Genomic DNA, 23,851 nt, shown 5'->3' on the forward strand with positions numbered 1-23,851 from the left:
GGATATAGATACTTTTGTACCCGTTTCCTCCAGCATCTTCACAAGGTCCTTTGCTGTTGTTCTGGGGTTGATTTGCACTTTTCGCACCAAAGTATGTTAATCTCTAGGAGACAGAACGCGTCTCCTTCCTGAGCTGTATGACGGCTGCCTGGTCCCATGGTGTTTATACTTGTGTACTATTGTTTGTACAGATGAATGTGGTACCTTCAGGCGTTTGGAAATTGCTCCCAAGGATGAACCAGACTAGTGGAGGTCTACAATTATTTTCCTGAGGTCTTGGCTGATTTATTTTGATCTTCCCATGATGTCAAGCAAAGAGGCACTGAGTTTGAAGGTAGGCCTTGAAATACATCCACAGGTACACCTCCAATTGACTCAAATTATGTCAATTAGCCTATCAGAAGCTTCTAAAGCCATGACATCATTTTCTGGACTATTCCAAGCTGTTTAAAGGCACAGTCAATTTAGTGTAAACTTCTGACCCACTGGAATTGCAATACAGTGAATTATAAGTGAAATAATCTGTCCGTAAACAATTCTTGGAAAAATTACTTGTCATGCACAAAGTAGATGTCCTAACCGACTTGCCAAAACTAGTTTGTTAATAAGAAATGTGTGGAGTGGTTGAAAAACGAGTTTTAATGACTCCAACCTAAGTGTATGTAAACTTCCGACTTCAACTGTATATACTGTATTCTATACTATCGTAATAATGTTAACATATCTTGCATTACCCATCTCATATGTATATACTGTATTCTATACTATCTATTGCATCTTAGCCTATGCCGCTCTGAAAATGACATTGCTCATCCATATATTTATATATTCTTATTCCATTCCTTTACTTAGATTTGTGTGTATTATATATATTTGTTGTGGAACTGTTAGATATTACTTGCTAGATATTACTGCACTGTTGGAACTAGAAGCACAAGCATTTCGTTACACTCGCAATAACATCTGCTAAACGTGTATGTGACCAATACATTTGATTTGATTTTATGTTTTGTTCTATGAGATCTTCATCAGTTAACGTAACTCTTTTTGAATTAAGGCTTAATAATTCATAAAGGTCATGCTAACTGACTGCTATTATCTCATAGAAAACGTATAAGATCTCCTAAGCCTGTGTTAACTTCGTACCTTATTTTATGAGTTTATTCCTAAACCCTATTCTTCCCCCATACATTTTATCCATAGGATGGCTGAACGAACCAGAGGTAACTCATTTCCGGGTTTTAGGACTCCAAGGTGGCGAGCTCACGCCCCACCAAACTGACTGTCGACCAATCGCGTTCACGTTGTCATTCTGCATCACGCTGTTGCTAAACTAATCGTCACGCCATCCCTTCTCAAAGTTAGGGTAAGAGTCGACCATGCAATCCCCTTCTCAAAGTCAGGGTATGAGTCGATAAACCTGCTTATTTTCCTCGAAAGTACGTAATGTCACGATTCCAAAGCTATACGATATTACAGAGAACCATTTAATAATCTTACATCTCGGAAAAGATGGGGTGCGTTAGTAAACTCGCTCTGGCTATCTACTCAGATTTCAGAGCACTCTCGCCTGAGTGTGCCAGAGCGCAGAATAACTGATTAATTTACGAACACACACAAAAGCAGTCATGCGCTCAAGCTATATGGCTAAAGTTATTTACTTCTAGACACAAATTAGAGAACACCTCACTCTGACCATTTTACTCGCCCTAGCAGAGCTAGTTAGGCTGCTTTCGTGTTATCTAGAGCGTTAGTGACTAACTGTGCTGCTAGCAACAATCTCATTCAGATTTTTGCCAACCTTTACTGACACCTGTCATATTCAACGGGTGTTGCGCGTTCGTAAATTCATCAGTTATTCTGCGCTCTGGCACATACGATTCCAATGTAGTTTCCCATCTCCTCAAATGTATCTCAGATATAGCTACCAATGACTGTGATATTGTTATTTTACTTCCACAACTAGATCTTCTGCGCACATGACCACAACAACCACCGGAAGTTGCCAGTGTTTGATAGCTAGCTAGCTAGCTAGCTAGTCAGACATTTGAGGAGTATTATGGGCAGTTAGCTACTAGATAATTGAAACATTTACTGCTTAACTCAGGAAATAGCTATGTCTAAACCAAAGTTTGTTGTGTTTGACCTTGGTAAGTTGAAAAGATAACTACTGTAACATTAGCTAGCTTTATCTAGCCATTTAGCTACCTAACAATGTTCTATGAGAAAGAAGACTAACAAATAGCATACGTAGCTAATACTAGAGCAGAACAAGAAGACTGTCACAACTAAAGTAGCTTGTCTAGCTAACTGCCACGTGTGTCTGTCCGTCTATTTGTCATCCTCCATCTCATCTCTGGTTTTTGTTTTTTTCCTTCTCAGATTATACTCTTTGGCCCTTCTGGGTAGATACCCATGTGGACCCACCATTTCACAAAAACAAAGCGTGAGTTTATTGGTTAAAATCTTGATGAGTATTAAGCTAATGATGGCTTTAGGCTATATCTTTCTCTAAATCCACTCCCTTCCAACTCTTACACACATCACATTTCAGCCATGTCTATTCAGATTTCTAATAATCGCTCATCTGCCTTTCCCTACAGGGGAGTGGTGTTGGATGCAAGGGGGGAGAAAATCAAACTGTACCCGGACACAGTGGACATACTGACTTCTCTACATGGCCAAGGGATCCAGATTGGAGTGGCATCCCGGTCAGTTCACACAGCGATCAACAAATCTTAAAATCATGCTATTTTATAATCTGATTAAAATTATGTTTAAACATCTATGTAAAACGTGTTTAGACAATGGTCATTTCTGTTTTTAGCCTCTAGATTGGAGATTGTTTGAAATAACATGCCGTTGTAAATAATCTAAATTTTCCTTCTATTCCTCAGCACAGGGGAGGTGGATGGAGCCAATCAGCTGTTGTCCCTCTTCAATCTCAACCAATTCATATCCTTCAAGGAAATATACCCGGGGTCAAAGGTCCCTCACTTCAAAAAGTAAGTGTCTGAATTTGAAATAATTGCTGCGTTCACGTGCTAGTCGGAACTAGGAAACTCTGACTTGCTAACTGGTTGTAGTTAATCATGTGCCACGTTCAACGAATTAGCAATTCTGACGTTTCTGAGTTTCCTAGTTCCGACTAGCATGTGAACGCAGCATTAACGACCACTGCCACTGGTGCTGGACGATTCTTCTCTGAGGATGGAAGTTTGTGTTCATGTCTGGCCGTGAAAGAGTGTTTTATAGCGGAACTCACTGTCATTGTGTCTTTGTTCAGGCTCCAGGAAAACAGTGGATTCAAGTTCAGTGAGATGATGTTCTTTGATGACGAACACAGGAACATCACAGACGTCAGTCAACTAGGTACTACTTTCATAACTTTCCACCTCCATACTGCATCAAATCAAACCAATTTATAATTTCATGAAGTCCACTTTAACTTCGTAAAGTCATTAAAAGGCTTGCACAATAGAGTAGGTAAAAGTATAGATGATTTTAAAATGATTCCATATCATGAGTTGACCACAAACATGTCATGACATCTGTTTTGAAGTATAGCAACTTAGCAAGTACTGTATGTTGCATAAACTGTTCACACCCAAAGGAGATGACAACATGAGTAACTTTACTGTAACTTACCCTGAGCTCTGGTTCCTCTCTCAGGTGTGCACTGTGTTCTGGTCCCTAAAGGAGTGACTATGAAATTAGTCAATGAAGCGCTTCTGCAGTTCTCCCAGGGTGCAAAATAAGGACTTGAGGACAGTTGATGCAATATGTATACTTCACCTCTTGGGGCAGTGTTGTACTGCCACAAACCTGATTTATACAGAATTTTTAAACTCCAGGCTTTGATTTCAAACCTCATTACCTAACTTCATTCAATGTTACTGTAACATTCTCTGTCTTGAATTTGACCAATTCTATTATACTTATTATTACTGTTATTACAGAGAATATATAAAAAATATTTTTTTATGAATATGGGCGGCCTCATTTTGTCTTGTGTCCGTATTACTTTATTTTCTAATCCTTTAGGTATTCCATATCAACTGTACATAGTCGTGGTAATAATTTTCCTCATTATGTATTCTATTTGACATTAGTTTTGATATCAATGTTCAATTCTCAACTCTTATGTTTTATAGTTTATGCACGGTTAGTTTCTCTAATTTATCCTTAGACTATTCATTCATAGTTTTAATTTACTCCTCTTTCTCATTGTCCTCTCTTCTTCCTATAAGCCCCAGGACAATCTCCACACCTCATTTTTCTACCCAAAGAGCTAAGGATTGTTTGTCAGATGGTTGGATTTAATTTCCCTTTGTGATCACAGAGAGGGCTGGTGGGACAAACAAATATCAGTTTGGCCAAGGCTCCCAGTCTCTGCTAAATGTAGTCGTCACACAGTAATCGAAAGTAACATTGTTATCACTAATAGCTCATTCTAAAAGCAATGCGTTTTTGCAGTAGTAGTAGAAATGAGCCATACAGTGTTTGCAAATCAGATTATCTGGATCTTTTGGGGGAAATATTGATTGGTGGTCATATTAATCATTCTTTAGTTAAATTATTCATAGTATAGTCAACAGTAAGATTGCGTGTATATGCTTTCCCAATTCCATGTCAGGTTTTGAAGAAAGAGCAAGCTTGTGCAGTAGGAAGGGTTGCAAAGATTAAATCAAGACTAGAATATCACTACTGCCCACCATGAATATACCTGCCCTAAAATCAATAAACAGGTTTATATTGCACATAATGTTTATATCTGAACTATCTGGGGGAAATAACATGTCACAAGAGACATATTCAACACCAACCATTTAATCACTACAAATTAGGGATGTCATTTTTCTTATTCAGTGAGTGAAATAATGACAGTGTTACTCATAAAGGGACACTTTCTTGGTTTATGTGAAATCCTCCACTGAATAATCGCCACATTGCAGAAGTTGATATTTACAATATGCACATAATCATGTCTCTATAGTAGAAAACATATTATACTTTTTACAAGGCTCCTTTCTTCAAGGATGTATTATCTCAGGTCTGTGTGCAAATTGCATAGTATTTCATAGAATTTACTACTGTGATTATAATTACTGGGAATTACACTACATAGCCTGGTTGGCTATTCAATTCTGAGGAGCTCCCTCCTGATTGTGACTTAACATAGCACCTGTATACTAGAGTGTCTACTGAGATGTTATCATCAGAACAGCTTCCATTTGACAGGATGTAATTAGCTTCATGTATCGTTGTGTGCATTACGCAAGTGTGATTTTTAAAATTGGTTCAATTCAGTTTAAATGATGCATTTGGGAACACAGTGTTCTGAGTGAGAGTGCCCCTATCAAACTATCAATATTAAATACCACAATTCCATTACATTTTTCATGAGGCCTATTTTCCAACAATGCAGCTTTCAGGGCTGGGAATCAATATTTCAGAAAGTGAATTTTTCATAACTTTAGCTTAGAAATCTTAAGTGAATTATTCATATCAGTTACAAGGGCGGTCTAAAAGTGACAGATTTTATATGCTCTTTAATAAACACAGAAGGGTGAGTTCATGAGGTGTGCTGAATGCATCCTCTGGCATGTCTTGGCTGTGCTGCATTGCCAACGAGCAGGAAGTTTAGTCATTGAACAGAACTTTCTCTCTGAAGTTGTGCATAACACCCCGTATTGCTTTTAAATTGCATCCGTTGCAGTGTTTCTCTCCTCGCCAAACTCCTATTCAGTATCTTTGATTCGCAGGTTCTCTAAAAATCCCACCTTGAGGTCTCTTTCCCTTCACCCACACTCTCTGTTTTGCTCGTCACATTGACAACCAAACTCTGGCTTCCATCTCCTTCCAGTGTCTCCTCCTCCACTGATCTTCTCTCACACTTATTTTCTTGTTCTCTCTCTTCGATTATCTTCACTAGCCTATGGAACTTCTTGTCCAACTCGTCTACTGCTTCCCTCACTCTCTCCTCCTCCCTCTCTCCCTCGCTCTCCAGTGAGCTCAGCGACCCCGCCCGAGAGTCCCCCCCCTCAAACTCATAGGTCTGCAGTGAGTCGTAAGGTGGCTGGGATAGGTCAAAGGTCACCTGGTCCAGACGGTGCTTCAGGAACTCCTCCATCCTCACAGGCAGGGAGGAGTTACAGTTAGCCCCACCCCCTTCCCTGTCAGCCACCAGTCCCCTCCCACAGCCCCACCCCCTGCTGTATCCCAGCATGCCTCCAGAAACGGGCAGTAGCTGTGGGGTCAGGTCCCTCCTACCCAGCGCATACATATTCAGGAATTCTGCACTGCCTGGATACAAAGTAGTCCCGGTCACAGGTATCCCTCCACTGCCCTGGTTTAGTGAACCCACAATGCTGTATGTTGAGTCCCCCAGTAGATTAGTGTGGGTGTGATTAGTATTTATCTGGCTAACACCAACAGTGTCTTCATTCTTCTCTGAGCTGGGAAGAGTAGAGGAATCTGTATCGTCTACTGCAGAGCTGGAGGCTCCGGTGGTGGTGGTGGTCTGGGAGGGAGAGAGATCTGGCTTGTTCTCCTGCTGCTCTGATGAAGAGATGCTGCTGCTGTGACTCTGAGAGGATGAGCCATTTGGGACAGAATAGTTCAGAACCAGTGCTTCATCTGTCAGTACAGACTCAGGCTGTGTCTGGGGAGGAAATACACAATTTTATGAGGAATATCAAATACTTTAAAAGGAAAAATTGTCTGAGAGAGATCGACCAAAATAACATTGAGACAGCTGAGGTTGATAATAACAACATTGTTACACCCATTATATATAAAAGTTAATATCTGACTCTGATTGGTCCCTGCTCTGGATGCAGCTGCTGCTGGGTGTCAGCGTTGGTCTCCCTGCCTCCCTCTCTTTCTGTGGGTCTGCTGTCAGCCACCCAGCTCTCTGGTCCATCTCTGCTGGGGCACCATGGCTCAGCAGGGTTGAGATGAATCACCTCAGGCTCCAGTAGATCAAAGGTGCCCTGGTTCTGGATGACTAGAGAATTATTATCCATGTGATTGCAAGGAAGCCCATAGGTTCCCATTAGTTTGGCCAGCTGCAGACCTGACTGGAATGGAGTGGGCCCCTCGTGAAAGTCTCTGAGGACAGGCAGGGTGTGAATGTTGTAGCAGAGGTGTCCGTACAAAGGGGCTGAGCCTGGACGCTGTGGGTCCGCAGCAGAGTGTGGGGTCCGGCGCCAGCTGTACGTCCTGGCCCTGGCCTGATTCTGCTGGGTGTACCATCTGTTGGAAGAGAACAGCATAAGGCAGAGGAACACACACACAGACACATCTGCACGCCCACACTCCCTCACAAACGGCACATGTCACAAACACACGGCCACACGCACACGAACACCCACACTACACAAACCAACGTCACATCTCACATGTTCCTGCTGTCCTGCATGCGTTGTACTCTGTGTAAGCTCTGGAGCGCGGTGATGTCAAAGGCAGCAGTGTCTGCCTCCCCTCCCCCTTCATCATCGTAAGTAATGATGTTCTCCCTCACATCATCCTCCTCAAATGGGGAGTGGGAGTCTTGCTTCTGATGCCGCAGAGACAGAGACAGAGCACACACCACTGGGGGAGAGAGAGAGAGGCACATCATTGTAAATACCACACACGGGATACTGACCAACTGACCGACATACATACAGTGGTGTGAAAAAGTGTTTGCCCCCTTCCTGATTTCTTATTTGTTTGCATGTTTGTCACACTTAAATGTTTCAGATCATCAAATACATTTAAATATTAGTCAAAGATAACATAAGTAAACACAAAATGCAGTTTTGAAATGAAGGTTGTTATTATTAAGGGAAAACAAAATCCAAACCCACATGGCCCTGTGTGAAAAAGTGATTGCCCCCTACAACCTAATAACTGGTTGGGCCACCCTTAGCAGCAACAACTGCAATCAAGCGTTTGCGATAACTTGCAATGAGTCTTTTACAGCGCTGTGGAGGAATTTTGGCCCACTCATCTTTGCAGAATTGTTGTAATTCAGCCACATTGGAGGGTTTTCGAGCATGAACTGCCTTTTTAAGGTCATGCCACAGCATCTCAATAGGATTCAGGTCAGGACTTTGACTAGGCCACTCCAAAGTCTTCATTTTGTTTTTCTTCAGCCATTCAGAGGTGGACTTGCTGGTGTGTTTTGGATCATTGTCCTGCTGCAGAACCCAAGTTCGCTTCAGCTTGAGGTCACGAACAGATGGTCGGACATTCTCCTTCAGGATTTTTTGGTAGACAGCAGAATTCATGGTTCCATTTATCACAGCAACTCTTCCAGGTCCTGAAGCAGCAAAACAGGCCCAGACCATCACACTACCACCACCATATTTTACTGTTGGTATGATGTTCTTTTTCTGAAATGCGGTGTTACTTTTACGCCAGATGTAATGGGACACACACCTTCCAAAATGTTCAACTTTTGTCTCGTCAGTCCACAGAGTATTTTCCTAAAGGTCTTGGGGATCATCAAGATGTTTTCTGGTAAAAATAAGACGAGCCTTAATGTTGTTTTTGCTCAGCAGTGGTTTTCGTCTTGGAACTCTGCCATGCAGGCCATTTTTCCCAGTCTCTTTCTTATGGCGGAGTCATGAACACTGAGCTTAACTGAGGCAAGTGAGGCCTGCAGCTCTTTGGATGTTGTTGTGGGGTCTTTTGTGACCTCTTGGATGAGTCGTCGCTGCGCTCTTGGGGTAATTTTGGTCAGCCGGCCACTCCTGGGAAGGTTCACCACTGTTCCATGTTTTCGCCATTTGTGGATAATGGCTCTCACTGTGGTTCGCTGGAGTCCCAAAGCTTTACAAATGGCTTTATAACCTTTTCCAGACTGATGGATCTCAATTACTTTCTTTCTCATTTGTTCCTGAATTTCTTTGGATCTCAGCATGATGTCTAGCTTTTGAGGATCTTTTGGTCTACTTCACTTTGTCAGGCAGGTCCTATTTAAGTGATTCCTTGATTGAGAACAGGTGAGGCAGTAATCAGGCCTGGGTGTGGCTAGAGGAATTGAACTCAGGTGTGATAAACCACAGTTGAGTTGTGTTATAACAGGGGGGGCAAACACTTTTTCACACAGGGCCATGTAGGTTTGGATTTTGTTTTCCTTTAATAATAACAACCTTCATTTCAAAACTGCATTTTGTGTTTACTTGTGTTATCTTTGACTAATATTGAAATGTGTTTGATGATCTGAAACATTTAAGTGTGACAAACATGCAAACAAATAACAAATCAGGAAGGGGGCAAACACTTTTTCACACCACTGTACATGTAATATACATCAGACAGTAGTCCTCCAGTCTTACCTAGCAGCGTAGTGACACAGGCCAGCAGGGCCAGCAGGGTGACCATACTGAAGATGAGTGATGGAGAGGCGGAGGGCAGGGGCAGACATATCGTCTGTCTCTCCCAGCCCCTGTCCCTCTGTCTCCCCCTCTCCTCGGCCCGCATGCCCCCTCTCAGACAGGGACACACGGTCACGGTGACTGTCCCAGTGTTGGTGAGGCCGGACGCGCCATCCCGCAGCACAATGGGCACGTGCAGTGTGAGGAGGGAGGAGGAGAAGTCAGGGAGGGGCTGCAGGGCCGACTGGAGAACCAGGCTGGCTGTGGCACCTGGGATTAAATAAGACAATAACACCAGAAACTCAAGTCAGTCATCAGGTCACTTGTACATGAATGCCATTCTCCAGATATACGTCATAATATGAATTTCAGTTCAATTCAACAGGCCTATATCGTTACTGTAAGATGCAGGCGCACTGTCATCAAGCATGTAAAAAAAAACAAGCATGTTGTCATTGATAATCCAGTTGCAGAATTTCTGATTTGACATGCATAAGAGGGTTGAGGAGGGTGACCGCTTGACATAGAGGTTGAACATAGCTAGAATGCACCTCCACTTTCCATGATGGTGAGGTTTAGAGCAGAGCTGGACTCTGGAGGGATGCTGAAGTGGATGGTGGCGTCCTGACCTCCCTGGTCCCTATCCACTGCCCTCACCACCTGAACAACCTGGGATACAGAGCAGAGAGAGGAGAACCTCTATTGGACCTCACAAGCTAGGTTTCCATCCAATTGGCGACAGATTTTCATGCAAATATTCAAATATCCGCATTTTCCCACCAGAGATGTGATTCCATCAAATTGACTTGTTGCTGATAAAAGTCTGTGCGTGATGCATAGACATTAAAACCAGTAGATAGAGATAGCGCTGACGTCATCCACATATTCCTATGGAAAACATATTCCACAGATAGAACACTGAATCAGATGTTTTCACTCACTACCAAATATGGCCCAGTGGCCGGCAGTGGGAGAAGATGGAGCGAGATGTATTTTGGCAATTCTGTCATTCTGCAAATTCTCTCATCATTGAACCATTTGATCTCAATACAGTTTTCTGTTCCCAAAACGATAATCTGTAGTGGACTAAGGTTTGTATACTTTACCCTTTTCCAAAGTTTCAATTTTTTTTATTGCTTAGAAGGAGTGCAAGGGCGAATTTAGTTATTGCACACGTGCACTTCACAGAGTAGGCATTTCCTAACGGAAATATGCAAATACATGCTAGAACGTGCCAAAAAGATCTCGCTAGCTCGTGCTTGGCTCGGCCCACCTCCTTGCTTGTTTTGCCCTCTATGATTAATTTGCTTCCATTGGAAAAGACAGGCTGTGGTCCATCTTGGGTTAAAAATCTTTGATATTGCTGAATGGGGTTGAATGGCACCAAAAAAATCATGGTGAAAGTGACCATAACTAGCAAAGGATCATGGTCGATGTAGTTGTTTTCATCCTGCCTGAGAGAGTTAACTGGGAACCTCCTTGTAGCCTACCAGCCCATGATTGGACAAATATAGTAGTCAGAATGGATCACTATTTCATTAAATATCTCGATTTGTAGCGAACTTGAAAATAATTCACAGTGGGGATCGAATTTGATCATGATAAACTAATTTTAGAGGCCAAAATGGGCGTCCATTTTTTGAGGGCTTTGGCCGTTCTGGTGATCGTAATTTATATAGGCTTTCTAGGGCAGACCAGAGCTTTTGGCACCGCTAGGTAGCTACCACTGAGGTATAATAACAACAGTTGCTACGCAGTAGCCGACCAGCAGAGCTCGTGACTTCACGCTCCAGACCGGAGTTTACCGACAAATTTGCGGTTTCCATCAGGCCTGTCATTACATTTTTTATCCGACATGTATTTTAATCGCATAAAAAGGTTGGATGGAAACCTGGTTACAGTCACACAACTCAGTCACACAACTCAGTCACACAACTCAGCCAAATGGCATTGGAGAAAAATTACTCTGGAGAAACAGGACTCATTACACCAATAAGGTGAAGAAGAGAAACAGAAACAGTGACTCAATTGATCTTGAGTCAATTTCATAAAAGGAGACAATAAAAGGAATAGGAGAGTCTTCAAAGACTTCTAAAAATAATTGTCCTGAAGGTTGAAGTCAGAAATTAGCATTATGGTTATCAGCATGCAGGGCTATAGATAGACAGACTGATAAAGTGCAGTGTCAGAGTTATGTGTGTAAGTGTTAGAAGCACTGACCTGTCCAGGGGTACTGGAGTCACACACAGACGTTGTGTACTGCCTGTCCAACTCTGGTGCATTATCATTCTGGTCCAGTGTCTCTATGGCAACCACAACCCTGGTCACAAGGTTGGGATTGTCTGGAAAAGGAAAGGAGTGCCTGGTGAGTTTAACTTCAACTTCATCACAGCATTTCACAGCCATCACCAGGGCTACAATGAGTGATATGAGGGAAAACTTGACTCTGTACTAAGCCAGAGCGCTTGTATTGCCTGTGGGCAGCTGAGGCTGAGAGGACTGGAACCTCATACCTCTCTGTGTGGCGATGACAGTGATATTATGCCATTGCTCGCGCTCCCGGTCCAACTCCATCACCGTAGTGATAAGGCCGCTGTCAGAAGCAATACGGAACAGAGCCTCCAGGTCAGACTGGGGATCAATGGAGTACCTGAAAGAGAGCGACATGGGGGAGAGAAGGAGGGGGAGAGAGAATAGTTTGAGTAAAGAAAATGTGAGTGAGTGAGTGACAGGCAGACAGACTGACGGACTGACTGGCTGACTAAGTGAGTGTAGCCTACCTGATGTTGGTGCTTTGTCCTGTGTCTGGGTCAACAGCAGATACTCGGCCCACGCTGCAGACAGAAGGACAGTTCTCAGACACATCCAGACGGTAACGGGACCGGGAGAAGCGGGGGGGCTCGTCTGCGTTGAGGACCATGACCCATACGGTTGCACGGTCCTTAAAGGGACCTTTCCTTAGGAACCGAGCATCCACCACGGGGTTCACAACTTCCACTGAGAACGAGAATGAACTGCGACTCTCATAGTCCAGCAACTGAGGAGAGAAATACAGCCAATTATGTTTTACTATACTTTTCTATAACAATTTTTGTCTATTATTTATCTCTCTCCTTTGCTTCTTCTCTATCTCCCTCCTTAACTCGAACACTCTCTTGCTCCCCCTCTTTTCATCATGCCCTTTTCCTACCCTTGTTCCATAATTATTTCACTCCCACATTCACTAATCATTACCTCATTCTATCTCATACTCTCACCCTTGTCTCACAAACTTTGTTAAATGTACTCGACACAACACTGAAAAAAACACAGGCTCACAGCCTATTTTCCAGTTGGTGATTTAAATTCAACTGCTAGTCGGAATCTTTCATTTTTGTATTAGTTGTGCAAACAGTCCATGGTATTTGAATCCCTTTTTGTCTATTGCTTATTTTCAAGCCACCCATGGTGAGATAATGCTTTGTTTGAGATAATTAAAGGAATTCTCCGGTACTTTTGTATACTTTTTAGCCAGTAGCTTAGAAAGTAGCACTCACAAGCCAATATTGGTCCCCCAAAAATGGCGTACTACGTCACATATCTTCTCTCTCGCTCTGCTGTGTGTGCATCATGTGCATCTTGCTAGCTGTCACTCATATGGCGAGGGGCTGAAGCTCATTGGTTGAACTCAAATTGCTTGGGGTCTGGCACACGTGGGGGAAAATGGCGCAGCACAGCGTCAAGAAAAAAAGTTGCTTTCAAACTAGGGATTTTCGTGGTCAAAAGCGAGAGGTTTTAAAAATACATAGTATTCGCCAATGTTCCAGAGCATATCTTTAAATTTGCAGTATTCGTGCAATCACACAACAGGATTGCAAGGGAAAACTGTTAAATTACTGTTTCCAGACCAAATATTTATTCAAAGCATCCTATTACCAGGCCTGACTATGGCTGACTGAAGTCTCCACAGGCAACACTGTCCTGCTGTTTTATATGTTTTTCACTAAATTAACTTCCTGGTAAGAGTGCCTTGGAGGAGCTATGCTTAGTTTAATCCTCATTTTACGCCATTGTGGATGTTTTTGACTTGAGTCTGATTAAGAGCTACGTACAGTATTCATCTGGTCTCCCTTATTTATTTCTCACCTTGTTTAGTACAATGACAGCTTCTTGGTCTCTTCCGGTGATGTTAAATGTGTCCCCCTCCTCTCCGTCCAGGATGGTATATTCCAGCATGGCATTATCTCCCAGATCAGCATCTGTTGCTGAGAGGCGACCCACCTCCACCCCTGGTGCTGCCAGCTCAGAGATAGAGAATGACCAGGCACCTAGAGAGAGAGAGAGAGAGCGAGAGAGAGACTAAACATATCATTTAGTAGTGCTCAGTGTGAACCTGCTTTCATCTGTGAAGAGCACAGGGCGCCAGTGCCGAATTTGCCAATCTTGGTGTTCTCTGGCAAATGCCAAACGTCCTGCACGGTGTTGGGCTGTAAGCACAACCCCCACCTGTGGACGTCAGGCCCTCATACCACCCTCATGGAGTCTGTTTCTGACCGTTTGAGCAGACACATGCACATTTGTGGCCTGCTGGAGGTCATTTTGCAGGGCTCTGGCAGTGCTCCTCCTGCTCCTCCTTGCACAAAGGCGGAGGTAGCGGTCCTGCTGCTGGGTTGTTGCCCTCCTACGGCCTCCTCCACGTCTCCTGATGTACTGGCCTGTCTCCTGGTAGCGCCTCCATGCTCTGGACACTACGCTGACAGACACAGCAAACCTTCTTGCCACAGCTCGCATTGATGTGCCATCCTGGATGAGCTGCACTACCTGAGCCACTTGTGTGGGTTGTAGACTCCGTCTCATGCTACCACTAGAGTGAAAGCACCGCCAGCATTCAAAAGTGACCAAAACATCAGCCAGGAAGCATAGGAACTGAGAAGTGGTCTGTGGTCACCACCTGCAGAACCACTTCTTTATTGGGGGTGTCTTGCTAATTGCCTATAATTTCCACCTGTTGTCTATTCCATTTGCACAACAGCATGTGACATTTATTGTCAATCAGTGTTGCTTCCTAAGTGGACAGTTTGATTTCACAGAAGTGTGATTGACTTGGAGTTACATTGTGTTGTTTAAGTGTTCCCTTAATTTTTTTGAGCAGTGTACTTTAAAGTACTACTTAAGTCGTTTCTTGGGGTACAGTGGCTTGCGAAAGTATTCACCCCCCTTGGCATTTTTGGGGGTTTGTATCATTTCATTTACACAACATGCCTACCACTTTGAAGATGCAAAATCTTTTTTATTGTGAAACAAACAAGAAATGAGACAAAAAAACAGAACACTTGAGCGTGCATAACTATTCACCCCCCCAAAGTCAATACTTTGTAGGGCCACATTTTGCAGCAATTATAGCTGCAAGTCTCTTGGGTATGTCTCTATAAGCTTGGCACATCTAGCCACTGTGATTTTTGCCCATTCTTCAAGGCAAAACTGCTCCAGCTCATTCAAGTTGGATGGGTTCCGCTGGTGTACAGCAATCTTTAAGTCATTCCACAGATTCTCAATTGGATTGAGGTCTGGGCTTTGACTAGGCCATTCCAAGACATTTAAATGTTTCCCTTAAACCACTCAAGTGTTGCTTTAGCAGTATACTTAGGGTCATTGTCCTGCTGGAAGGTGTACCTCCGTCCCAGTCTCAAATCTCTGGAAGACTGAAACAGGTCTCCCTCAAGAATTTCCCTGTATTTAGCACCATCCATCATTCCTTCAATTCTGACCAGTTTCCCAGTCCCTGACAATAAAAAACATCCCCCCAGCATGATGCTGCCACCACCATGCTTCACTGTGGGGGATGGTGTTCTCGGGGTGATGAGGGGTGTTGGGTTTGCGCCAGACATAGCGTTTTCCTTGATGGCCAAAAAGCTCAATTTTAGTCTCATCTGACCAGAGTACCTTATCCATATGTATGGAGAGTCTCACACATGCCTTTTGGCGAACATCAAACGTGTTTGCTTCTTTTTTTTCTTCAAGCAATTGCTTTTTTCTGGCCACTCTTCCGTGAAGCCCAGCTCTGTGGAGTGTACTGCTTAAAGTGGTCCTATGGACAGATACTCCAATCTCTGCCTTGGATCTTTGCAGCTCCTTCAGGGTTATCTTTGGTCTCTTTGTTGCCTCTGATTGATGCCCTCCTTGCCTGGTCCGTGAGTTTTGGTGGGCGGCCCTCTCTTGGCAGGTTTGTTGTGGTGCCATATTCTTTCAATTTTTTAATAATGGATATAATGGTGCTCTGTGGGATGTTCAGAATTTTGGATATTTTTTTATAAGCCAACCCTGATCTGTACTTCTCCACAACTTTGTTCCTGACCTGTTTGGAGAGCTCCTTGGTCTTCATGGTGCCGCTTGCTTTGTGGTGCCCCTTGCTTAGGGATGTTGCAGACTCTGGGGCCTATCAGAACAGGTGTATATATACTGAGATCATGTGACACTTAGATTGCACACAGGTGGACTTTATTTAACTAATTATGTGACTTCTGAAGGTAATTGGTTGCACCAGATCTTATTTAGGGGCTTCATAGCAAAGGGGGTGAATACGTACGTACACACCACTTTTACGTTATTTATTTTTTAGAATTATTTGAAACAAGTAATTTTTTTCATTTCACTTCACCAATTTGGACTATTTTGTGTATGTCCATCACATGAAATCCAAATAAAAATCAATTTAAATTACAGGTTGTAATGCAACAAAATAGGAAAAACGCCAAGTGGGATGAATACTTTTGCAAGGCACTGTATCTGTAGTTTACTATTTATATTTTTGACAACTTTTACTCCACTACATTCCTAAAGACAATATGTACGTTTTACTCCCATTCATTTTTCTGACACCCAAAAGTACTCATTACATTTCGAATGCTCAGGAGGACAGCAATAGGGTCCATGTCACGATCGTTGATGAACGGGTCAGACTGAATAAACATACAAAAGACAACGAAACGTGACGTCGGAAGGCTATACACTAACAAGCCCAAACTCACCGAAAACAAACAAGATCCCACAACACAGGCAGGAAAACTGGCTGCCTAAGTATGATCCCCAATCAGAGACAACGAGCGACAGCTGCCTCTGATTGGGAATCACACCCGGCCAAACATAGAAATACAAACATAGAATCCCCACATAGAAAAACACACACATGATATTCACACCCTGACCAAACTAACTAGAGTTCTATAGGTCAGGGCGTGACAGTCCAATTCACACACCTATCAATATAACACGTTGTCAACCCTACTGCCTCTGATCTGGCGGACTCACTAAACACAAATAAAGAGGGGGAAGAGTGACGGGACAGCAAGAAAGGAGAGGGAAAGTGATAAAATAGGAACACAGTATAGAGGAATGTATTGTGTCTCAGAGCGTTATATTCGGCAGTGATTTTATTGTCTATTGGAGCAGAAACGACTGAACTTTAAATGAAATATTAATAGAATAGAATGTAGAAGCGCTTGGATAAGAAAAGACTGACATTATCTCTCACTGTTTTCCATGAAGGGCTAGCTTAGTGCTGTTGAGAAACCTAAAAGAGCAATCTCAAGATGTTATTAATTCAGATTGATGACAATTATATAATAATGATGCTGAAGACGATGGTGATGATAATGGTGAGAAGGAGGAGGAGGAAGAGGAAAGCAGCTCATTCATGGTATTTATTAATTAGTTTGCAATGATGAAAGAAGAGCCACATGCGCATATCAAGCAACACACACTAAAATTAAAGCACAGTCTCTTCTCACAGCTGTTGCGTGACACAACCCTGGCAGAGAAGACCCTAAAGGTGCTCTTAGCAGCAGAGAGATCATTGCACCATCACAAGTGCCACATTACAAGGCATTTCATCACTCTAATCACACACACGCACACATGCATGCACGCACACACACACACACACACACACACACACACACACACACACACACACACACACACACACACACACACACACACACACGAATGGAGCGTTACTAGGCTGTAATACATGACATATGCCAATAACAAAACAGTAACAGTAATGTTGCTCACTCTTTCTGAAGTGAGGGGGGTTGTCGTTGACATCACTCAGCCTTACAGTGACTGTGGTCGTCCCTGACATCCCCCCCAGGTGCCCCCCCATGTCTTTGGCCTCAAGGACGACCAGATATGTGTCCTGACTCTCCCTGTCCATGTCAGTTACAGCAGTACGTAGGACACCTGGCAGAGAGGACGAGGAGAGGACAGAGGACAGTAAATAACCACATGACGCATTGCAATGACAATGATCACAGCTGAAGGGGCAAGCAGACTGCACCAGGATGAGTAATCTGCTTTAATGTCACATATTGCTATGTCACAAGCCTTTATGTACATAGAATACCTGTGGACTGTCTATTGCTGTACATACAGACCACAGAAGTACACAATATGGTATCTTTACAGATCACAGGGCATACTGTAGTCTGTTCATCATCATGGTTACCATATGGCTAACATGGACAGTGCCTTCGGAAAGTATTCAGACCCCTTGACCTTTTCCACATTTTGTTACTTTACAGCAGGACTGCCCAACCCTGTTCCTGGAGCGCTACTGTCCTGTAGGTTTTTGCTCCAACCCTAATCTAGCACACCTGATTCTAAGAATTAGCATGTTGATAAGATGAATGGTATTAAAAAAATAAAATAAAATAAAAATGAATCAGGTTAGTAACACCTGGGGTTGGAGTGAAAACCTACAGGAGGGTAGCTATCCAGGAACAGGGTTGGGCAACCCTGCTTTACAGCCTTATTCTAAAATTGATTAAATAAATACAAATCCTCATCAATCTACAAACCATACCCCATAATGACAAAGTGAAAACAGGTTTTTAGAAATGTTTGGAAAAAAACAGAAATACCTTATTTACATAAGTATTCAAACCCTTTGCTATGAGACTTGAAATTGAGCTCAGGTGCATCCTGTTTCCATTGATCTTCCTTGAGATATTTCTACAACTTGATTGGAGTTCACCTGTGGTAAATTCAATTGATTGGACATGATTTGGAAAGGCACACACCTGTCTATATAATGTCCCACAGTTGACAGTGCATGTCAGTGCAAAAACCAAGCCATGAGGTCGAAGGTATTGTCCGTAGAGCTCCGAGAAAGGACTGTGTCGAGGCACAGATCTGGGTAAGGGTACCAAAAAATGTCTGCAGCATTGAAGGTCCCCAAGAACACAGTGGCCTCCATTCTTAAATGGAAGAAGTTTGGTACCACCAAGACTCTTCCTAGAGCTGGCCGCCCGGCCAAACTGAGCAATCGCGGGAGAAGGGCCTTGGTCAGGGAGGTGACCAAGAACCCGATGGTCACTCTGCCAGAGCTCCAGAGTTCCTCTGTGGAGATGGGAGAACCTTCCAGAAGGACAACCATCTCTGCAGCACTCCACCAATCAGGTTTTTATGGTAGAGTGGCCAGACGGAAGCCACTCCTCAGTAAAAGGCTCATGACAGCCCGCTTGGAGTTTGCCAAAAGGCACCTAAAGACTCTCAGACCATGAGAAACAAGATTATCTGGTCTGATGAAACCAAGATTGAACTCTTTGGCCTGAATGCCAAGCGTCACATCTGGAGGAAACCTGGAACCATCCCTATGGTGAAGCATGGTGGTGGCAGCATCATGCTGTGGGGATGTTTTTCATCGGCAGGGACTGGGAGACTAGTCAGGATCAAGGGAAAGATGAATGAAGTACAGAGAGATCCTTGATGAAAACCTGCTCCAGAGCACTCAGGACCTCAGACTGGGGTGAAGGTTCACCTTCCAACAGGACAACGACCCTAAGCACACAGCCAAGACAACGCAGGAGTGGCTTCGTGACAAGTCTCTGAATGTCCTTGAGTGGCCCAGCCAGAGCCCGGACTTGAACCCAATCTAACATCTCTGGTGAGACCTGAAAATAGCTGTGCAACAACGCTCCCAATCCAACCTGACAGAGCTTGAGAGGATCTGCAGAGAAGAATGGGAGAAACTCCCCAAATACAGGTGTGCCAAGCTTGTAGCATCATACCCAAGAATGCTCGAGGCTGTAATCGCTTCAACAAAGGTGCTTCAACAAAGTATTGAATAAAGGGTCTGAATACTTATGTAAATGTAATATTTCAGTTTTTAAATGTTTAGAATAAGGCTGTAACGTAACTGTGGAAAAGGTCAAGGGGTCTGAATACTTTCCGAATGCACTGTAGCTTGATAGGAGTGTGTATTATAGGCCCACCAGACCTGTCTGAGGATCCACAGAGAAATACTGCTGGCCCTGGGTCACAGCATACACAAGCCTGGCACTGTTACCATACGTAGGGTCATCTGCATCCGTGGCTGTCACCTGGATTATGGATGTACCTGTTAGAGAGAGATGGAGTGGTGAGACTACAGGAATGACAAATAAGCCCTTGAGACAGCCTGACTAGACTGTAATGTAAATCACAGATCAGGGCTGGAGTCCTGTCAGTCACGTATAGTACCTATATTGGCCATCTCGGGCACGGTGGCGGTGTATGGCTCGTCCTGGAAGATAGGTGGGTTGTCGTTGATGTCCTGAACTCTAATGATGAATGTGGACGAGGGTTCGAGGGCGCGGCCTGTCTGGCGGTCGGTTGCTGTAGCAATCAAGCGGTACTGGTCCTTGTCCTCTCGATCCAGGGACTTGGTGACGTGGATGTTGCCTGTGTTCCCATCGATGACAAACACAGACCCCACCCCCTCTCCTTCTAATATGTACTTAGTACGCCCATCGCCCCTGTCCATATCTGTGTGCAGCTGAAGGAGATGGGTATAGACAGAAAAATAAAGTCATAAAAGTAATCTATGGATTCTGCTGGATGGATTGAGCCTAGCTTAATGAGTGACTTTTGTTCTCTCTGCTCTATTCTCTAAAAGGCCAGGGTTTATAGTTTAACTGATGCTTTTGACATATTGTCTCCGAGCCACCACTGACACAGACAATGCATCCCTCATTAGCACCATTTATCATCGACCTAAACAAAAACATGTGATTGTAAAATGAGCGATTGAATCAAGCTCAAGATGTGGTATTCAGTAAGTGTGAATTGAATGGCACCAGGTGTGAAGGGGACAGAGGGGAGCTGAATGAGTACTGATGCGTACAGCTAATTAACTCATTGGACCAAGCAGGCCACTGGGGGATTGTTAGGGGGTGAAAGCACATGACTGTGGACAGTGGCCCCAAATGTCCTGCTCACACATGCAGAACACTGACAGCCGAAAGTGTCCATCTGCATGTGTCGCTCTTTCTGTCTTCTATTCTGTTCTGTCCATCTGTCTGTTTCTGAATCCATCTGTTTGCTTGTCTCTGTATCGCCCCTTAACTTTGTTTTTCTGTCACCCTTTCTCTCTCTCTCTCTCTGGGAACGTGCCTCTCTCTCTGACAGTCCATCTGCATATCTGTTCCTCTCTCTCTCTCTTTCTCTCTCTCTCTTTCTTCCTCTGTCTCTCTATCTGTCTCTGTGTGTCTGCCCATGTTACTTTGCAGTAAACAGTGCTTGCTTGTTCAGTATTTAATGGCAGTTGTGGGATATTACAGGGAGCTGGTTGGGTAAAAGGCCAGACACACAGAAATAGAAAGCTAAAGGGATTACTCAGCCTTCATCACACAGGGAAGGCTTTCTGACCAGGAACCTTCACATCTCACTCCCCTTAAGGCACATCTGCACATGTTCATAATCCACTAGGCTTATTCACATCACATCCTTTCCTCTGCTCCGCTGCGGACCCTCCGTTACAGACCAACACAACCTCTGTCTTAAACCACAACCCATTATTTTAACTATAGTAAGCAGCATGGGTTGTTTGATATTTACTGAGCAATATACTGCAGGTTTTTACATTAATATGGACACAGCTTTGTGGTCAAACTGTGGTTATTATATTTTTCACATGATAATTAAATTCAAGACAAGCAATAGGCAAGGAACATTATGAATATTATTATGTCACATAAGCCTGGAGAGAGCAAGAGCGAAAGAGTATTATGGCCCCTAGGCCTTAAATCACATAGATGTGCATTTCTTCTTCCCAAGAATACCAAAGCGGTGCATAAACACATTGGTATACATGTCAACTGTAATTCATAAACCGCAGGTGTATACAGCCGTAATACACAAGTGTCTCTGTGTGCGAGTGTGTGTGCGTGTGTATGATATGTGTGTTAGAGAGGGAGCAAGAAAAAGAGGGAAGCTGTGTGTGTGTATGTAGTTGAGCGTGCAGTTAGGGATTAAAGAAACACATGATAACACACAGTAAGAAATGATAGATGAGGGAGTAGGGGGTTTATTTTCTCCAACACCCCCCTCCTCTTCTTCCTCCTTAAATCTGCTTTTATTCGGGTCCCACGCATCACCACCAGAGACATCTTTGTCATTCTTCCATCTCACTCGCCTAACCCCCCCCCCCCCCCCCCCCCCCCCCCCCACCCTCTCTCTCACCAACCCATACCCCCTACTCTCAATCTAATTGCTAGCTCAGTCCTGCTGTGCATCAGTCGCCATTGCAAAATGTTTTCTCTGCGGGGTTGAAACTTATCCAATCCATAAAAACAAAACAGTGGAGGGGAATTATTTTTTGAAATGATCTCTGATGGAATTCCCAGAGGGCTACTTGTCTTTCCCCATCCTGTTGTCACTCTCCCCACTCTCTTTCATTTCACTTTTCTCTCCTCCTCGCTTACAGTATTGCAAGGATCTTCAGTCTATCTTCTGCTTGTTGATTTTCTCCTCCTGAAAATGTCTCATTCATTGCCATCACGTACTGTATCTTACCCCACTCAATGTTTACTATCAATGTCTTTCAAACAGCATAGAACATACACTCTAATCATGTGTGTGAGTCTGAGCGTTGATGTATGTATGAAACTATCAAACTCTCTTAAAGCCCTACAAGCTGCAACCAAAAAAAAACTCCTCCCTATGCGATTTCCCGTATGACATCATAGCTATCTCAAGCCCAGAATCAGACTTGTGCACTAACTACAACTAGAAAGAGTATCATGTCTCCATCGCTGGACTACCATCCCTCCCTGACTGTATCAATACCAGGCAGAGAGGAAGATGAAACGTTTATATGGTATACACAGTGTTGGTTGATGAGGCTCCAAACTGTGGTGTCATAATAAAGTATGCTGCTGCTACTGTGGCTGGCAGAGTTCCCTGTTAGCGTTACAGCTAATATAATCCACATACACATTCAAACTGCCAGCAGCTGCATTAACAGCCCAGCGCTTTGCCTGTGAAGTGCTACAAGTAACCTCCCAGGATCTAGATGGATCAGGTGCGAACTGGTTTAAAACATCTTCAATCATCTCATCATCAGACTGGTTGAACACTGACTTCCTGTCAGCTCTGTGGTGTTGTTGGTGTGGTGCGACCTTGTTGGTGTGGTGCGACCTACCGTACAAACTGACTATCCTTAGTGAACTACAGTTTGTCTGACTAGTAGAGTACTGTATCATCATGCTGTTGTTCTAGGAATAACTGAACCAAAGCTACAAGTATGAACATTTTCATAACACTGAAATCACACTGTACTTTTAATGACATACAGTATATGAGCATTTGTTGTGATGAGGCCTTACCCGTCCGATGAGCACTGGTTCTGGTCCTCTGTACTCCTCTATCACAAAGAACTGGTTCCACTGCCAGCTCCGCCTACGACGAGAGCGAGGCCCCTCCCCTGTTAGAGTTATCCCCACCCCCTCTGCCTGAGACACCAAGCTCCGCCTAGAGATGCTCTTTGGAAGAACTCTGGACTCTGGATGGAAGTCAGTCTGAAGTTTCAAATGATGGCTGGGGTCTCCATTGGGATCTGCCTCCAGTGACTGAGTGTGAACATTATACCCATTATCCACAGCTTCACTCTTGGATGTAATTACATTCAAAGTGGTGTGAAGGGTAAAGGCAGTTTGGGTTGATATCTGTACCAGTTCATCCAGGCCATTCTTTCCTTTTTCTGTTAATCCAGGAGCCAGTGGGATGTGGGTGGTCATAAGACCCTCAGCATTCTCACCATGATTCACTAGAGAGACATTGTTTTCTCCAGCGCTCGGATCTGTTAGGGCTTCCTGAATGTTCTGAACTGGAATTGGTAAACTAACAGTTAGTGAGCTCTCTCCTCGCTGCTCCTCCCACATACAAACCAAAACCAGAAGAAGCACCGTTGGGGTGGTCATAGCGGAGGTGGTATGTTGATATGTTAGTCAACTCGTTTCAACAAAAATTCTCCAGAGATTTTTGTTCCTCTCCTTGGATTCTGCTATGTCTTCTTGCCACAATGTGCTTTCCTTTGCTATCCCCAGGGTCAGTCTTCATTCTGTTTGGTTTTCATTCAGAGCTGGATTACCTGAGAGGAGAGATAATTAGAATAATCTCAGCTGTTTTAATTAAAAGGAAAGCAAACAGCTCTGAGGTGCAGGAGGTATGAAGACATTCCGAGC

The 23,851-nt window shown here is 43.7% G+C and overlaps 2 protein-coding genes across 2 annotated transcripts; one reads left to right on the top strand and one right to left on the bottom strand.

Annotated features, from left to right (window-relative positions):
* The first annotated feature begins 1,994 nt into the window (after window positions 1-1,994).
* mdp1 (magnesium dependent phosphatase 1) lies at window positions 1,995-3,992 on the top strand. Its single transcript, XM_084163329.1, has 6 exons — window positions 1,995-2,150; window positions 2,383-2,446; window positions 2,604-2,711; window positions 2,898-3,005; window positions 3,287-3,372; window positions 3,673-3,992. The coding sequence occupies exons 1-6, from the start codon at window positions 2,117-2,119 to the stop codon at window positions 3,756-3,758; spliced, it is 486 nt and encodes a 161-aa protein (XP_084019455.1). The 5' UTR covers window positions 1,995-2,116; the 3' UTR covers window positions 3,759-3,992.
* A 787-nt stretch (window positions 3,993-4,779) lies between these two features.
* On the bottom strand, window positions 4,780-23,404 carry LOC311131051 (cadherin-24-like; the record flags this gene model as incomplete). The annotated part of the gene is made up of 15 exons (XM_084163870.1): window positions 4,780-4,783; window positions 5,784-6,664; window positions 6,816-7,257; window positions 7,404-7,596; window positions 9,330-9,638; window positions 9,920-10,037; window positions 11,589-11,710; window positions 11,882-12,018; window positions 12,149-12,405; window positions 13,494-13,675; window positions 17,421-17,588; window positions 19,627-19,746; window positions 19,869-20,163; window positions 22,994-23,236; window positions 23,339-23,404. 15 exons carry the CDS (start codon window positions 23,402-23,404, stop codon window positions 4,780-4,782), a joined length of 3,537 nt encoding a protein of 1,178 aa, XP_084019996.1.
* Window positions 23,405-23,851: the final 447 nt, after the last annotated feature.

The sequence above is a fragment of the Coregonus lavaretus genome (genome assembly GCF_964263955.1).
Source record: "Coregonus lavaretus genome assembly, chromosome: 6".
NCBI lineage: Eukaryota > Metazoa > Chordata > Actinopteri > Salmoniformes > Salmonidae > Coregonus > Coregonus lavaretus.

What these genes read in the sequence shown, in the direction of transcription:
- mdp1 (XM_084163329.1), top strand. Translation starts at nt 2,117, where the DNA reads ATGTCTAAACCAAAGTTTGTTGTGTTTGACCTTG. An exon ending in GTTTGTTGTGTTTGACCTTG is followed by an intron (nt 2,151 to 2,382) that starts GTAAGTTGAAAA and finishes TTTCCTTCTCAG; the next exon opens with ATTATACTCTTTGGCCCTTC. An exon ending in CACAGACGTCAGTCAACTAG is followed by an intron (nt 3,373 to 3,672) that starts GTACTACTTTCA and finishes TTCCTCTCTCAG; the next exon opens with GTGTGCACTGTGTTCTGGTC.